The sequence below is a fragment of the Vanessa tameamea genome, chromosome 18 (assembly GCF_037043105.1).
Source record: "Vanessa tameamea isolate UH-Manoa-2023 chromosome 18, ilVanTame1 primary haplotype, whole genome shotgun sequence".
Classification (NCBI taxonomy): domain Eukaryota; kingdom Metazoa; phylum Arthropoda; class Insecta; order Lepidoptera; family Nymphalidae; genus Vanessa; species Vanessa tameamea.
The window spans coordinates 11,641,124-11,644,926 of NC_087326.1; the positions used below are offsets into that span (position 1 = coordinate 11,641,124).

Here is a 3,803-nt window from a genome sequence, read left to right on the forward strand (position 1 = left end):
TGTTTAAAAATGTTTACTGAACATATAGGTATGGTGACTCTTCAGATAAAAGTCTAATTAGGTAATCTGTAGGATCAGATTTTTAAACTTAATGTGGAGCGATCAATGAGGTGCGGTCCTAGCTTTGTTAGTAACAAAATAATAAAAGTATTCGAAGTAAATTCAGATCACGTTTGCAGCAGACGTGTGTGAAACGTGTCCTGCAATTAAGTATGTTCGTGAACGCAAAAATTGTGGTGATAAAGGCGCGAAAATATTATTATGATCTCCGTTAATCGCACACTTCGACTGCGAGTAAACAGTGTAATTATGTCGATTTCTAGCATACAATGTCCGGACGCACATTCTCGATATCGTTTTCGAAAAATAAATTATCGTGCATTAACAACTAGATAAAGTCGCAACAATGCAGCTTCATTCTTTTATTGAACTTCTGACAATAAACCTGTTATAACACAATTAGCAGACGAAGCTCTAATGACGCGCTGTCGCTCGCTAATAGCCCACGCCAATAAACATGACAAACAGTCTCCCCGCCCACTGTATGTTTTGTGTGCGACAAATGTCCGACATTACGGGTTGTAGTCAACCCTACAATTACGATGCACTATATAGGAGTATAAGCAAAGCGACCAGTCATTGTGTCAACAGAGGCTAACATGTTGGTAGCGAACAGGGATCGCTCGTACCAGGCAAGCATGATCCTGTGGACGGTGGCGCTGGTGTCAGTCGGTAATTTGATAGTCGTCCAAGGAAATGTAGACGTCATGAAAGATGTAACTCTGGGGTTTGGGGAGGCACTGCAGCATTGTCGGGAAGAAGTAAGTTAAAACATTTGTATTACCAAATGGCAATAACATTTTGTTACCCGTTTATTTGGAACGAATAACAGAAGATTTTATATATGTACGTATACGTGTTATGGAATTTCTTGACTTGTAATAAATCACTTATTATTATAACAAAGTGCAGCCAAAGCGGCCAATCTCAAAGTTCAGCCCATTAGTCTCCATCCATCCATCCATGTACAAGGATGCCCTCTCCGTGGAACAGGCCATTTCACACGCCCGCTGAAACCTCGATTTATCTCTATTATGTTTATGTTAAATCATTTATAAGAAAGTTACGAAATAACAAGTTTCGAGTTTATTTACTTGAAAATGAGAAATCAATTGAAATGCAATATTATCCTCCATACTCGTTTGTTAATGGGTACCGGTCCGGCCAGTTTCCGGCGCAGCGCCCGGAGGTGCTGTGATCCTGAATATGACGATTAATAGCTTTTCTTGCGATATTATTTTTATAAATGCTGTTATCTTAAAATATCTTAGAGTGAAGCTGATGTATGAATTAATTTTACATCTTAATTGCTAATCCTCGGCCGCGGTATTCTCATTTACATGTGTTTAATTAGAGCAGAGTTGTTTTATCGAGGACAGGAAGACGGAATGATAGAAATATTGCTTTATGGTTCCCTTATTGACTACGGGCGCAGGATTTTGTTAAATTGTAATGCACAGAAACATATGTGTGGTATACACAATGTTTCTGTGATTGGTTGAATCGGTACCAATCGGTGGCAATCGGTGGCTCGCTTTTTATCATAGTACCCAACACTTAAACTGTGTAAGAACTTCATAAAAATCTTTAAATTTATTATTATGAGCAGAGTCAACTGTCCGAAGACAAAATGGAGGAGTTCTTCCACTTCTGGCGCGACGACTTCAAGTTCGAGGATCGTGAACTGGGCTGCGCCATTAAGTGCATGAGCTCCCACTTCAACCTGCTCACCGACTCGCACCGCATGCACCATGAAAACACCGACAAGTTCATCCAGTCCTTCCCTAACGGTAACGAACGACCCTTATTTACTATACGCCTCGAAACACGAACTACCAAATAAACTTATAAATAATAATAATAAATAATCAATAAACTTATATATAAACTCTTAGAGCATTCTGATCCTGTGATGTATTTATATGTTCATTATGTTGTCTCCACAGATTTTAACGATACTTTACGCGCCCTTAAATATTTTATTGGCTATATTTTTAATAATACGATTTGCAACTATCATAATATTACAAAAATGTCTGATACGACGAACGTAAAACATATATAATACATCTCTTAATACAAAAAGTTGGATATAATGATGAGCTTTATCGCATTCAAGTACGAAAGAAGGTAACATATTGAATAGTTTAAAAATTAGTAAGCCTTTAAATATATTTTTTTATTACAAGGTGAGGTTCTGTCAAAGTTAATGGTGGAACTGATTCATAAATGTGAGCAGCATCATGACGCCGAGTCAGACCACTGCTGGCGGATCCTGCGCGTAGCGGAGTGCTTCAAAGTCTCGTGCCAAGCCCAAGGCATTGCGCCGACCATGGAGCTGCTGATGGCTGAGTTCATTATGGAAACCGAGGCGAGATGAATTCCCGGAGCATACATTAGTTTAGCACATATATTTAGTTATTGATATGATGTCATATATTATTTGAACGTCAAACTTAACACGCCTACATTTAATAATAATGTAACGCATTCTTACAATTATACGTAACACCTGCTTAGCGTAATGTTCGTCGGATAAAGTATCTCACAAGCCGTTAAAAGTCGTAAATCCATAATATTCTCCATTCGGTAAAACCCGAGTACATACATTGTACATACTTCGTAGAAACTTTGTGTTAAGGCGAATTGATTAGGTATCTAAATGATTAGCGCTTCTTTGTGAGTGGAAGGAATCTTACGCTGTGGTTTTTGGTTTTTACGTCTATTAGAACTAAGTGACAAACTGTCATAAAACCTGCTTATAATAAACGAAGGTACTTGAAAGCAACATTGTGTCAAATGCGATTCTAACTAGATAATGTATGGTTGTATTTTATTACAATAATGATGTACAAATAACAAATAGCACTTTTGCACACTTAATATATTCTAAACATATACTCTGTAACTATGTAAGTGACGATTCCTCCAACGACTAAGGCTTTGTATTATTTTCGTGTTGTAATTACATAAATAAAAAAGGTTAAAAAAATATTAATTGATTTTATTTGTCAAGGATATATTTAGGAATTTCAAATAACGAAATTGTTTGTCATTCATTCAACAAACTAGACATAACATCTCAGTCCCCAGGGCTAGTGACATATTGTTGTTGGAATCAATGATTAATATTTCTTATGGCGCCAATGGCCACGGGCGATGGTGACCACTTACAAGCAGGTGGCCCATTTGCACGTCAAAATATAAAAAAAAATATTACTTAAATTTTTAACAGATCTATATTATTTTATAAAAAGTAAGATATTATATAGAACATTTTTTCAGTTGAGTTGTTACTTTTTAGAGTTGAATAGTATTTCAGACGGATAAAAATGTCGTGTATTTTTCAATGGCTAGACAAGTTAATCGTTAATTGTGGCTTTTGGTTGAAAACTTAATTGTAATCTTGTATGAGTGAGAAAAATATGATGTAAGTACGTCTTAGTATGTGTTAGCCAGTCAGCAAATCCTAAGACATTCGTATTTTTAATGTTTAAACGACCTACATTTATTATATTTTCCGTGGTGCATCTATTTATTCTTTTGTTTTCTCAATTGTTTTCTCAAAAGTGCAATATTTCCTGTCAAATAAGAACAAATGTAAATGTTTATCTGAGGAACCAAAAATTGCCACTAAATTGATTAAATTGAATGAACAGCAACATTCATTCGGAATGTAGATTCTAAATAAGAAGAAGGAGTAAGAATTGATACGTTATTAATTTTGGTGTTTTCAAATAACA

The 3,803-nt window shown here is 35.8% G+C and overlaps 1 protein-coding gene across 1 annotated transcript; it reads left to right on the plus strand.

The window, feature by feature from the left end:
- Positions 1-545: 545 nt before the first annotated feature.
- LOC113398667 (general odorant-binding protein 1-like) lies at positions 546-2,543 on the plus strand. The gene is made up of 3 exons (XM_026637526.2): positions 546-821; positions 1,670-1,850; positions 2,250-2,543. Exons 1-3 carry the CDS (start codon positions 660-662, stop codon positions 2,438-2,440), a joined length of 534 nt encoding a protein of 177 aa, XP_026493311.1. The 5' UTR covers positions 546-659; the 3' UTR covers positions 2,441-2,543.
- The last annotated feature ends 1,260 nt before the right edge of the window (positions 2,544-3,803 follow it).

Coding starts and splice junctions, on each gene's coding strand:
- LOC113398667 (XM_026637526.2), top strand. CDS start 660: ATGTTGGTAGCGAACAGGGATCGCTCGTACCAGGCAAGCATGATCCTG. Junction 822..1,669: donor TGCAGCATTGTCGGGAAGAA/GTAAGTTAAAAC, acceptor TATTATGAGCAG/AGTCAACTGTCCGAAGACAA. Junction 1,851..2,249: donor CATCCAGTCCTTCCCTAACG/GTAACGAACGAC, acceptor TTTTATTACAAG/GTGAGGTTCTGTCAAAGTTA.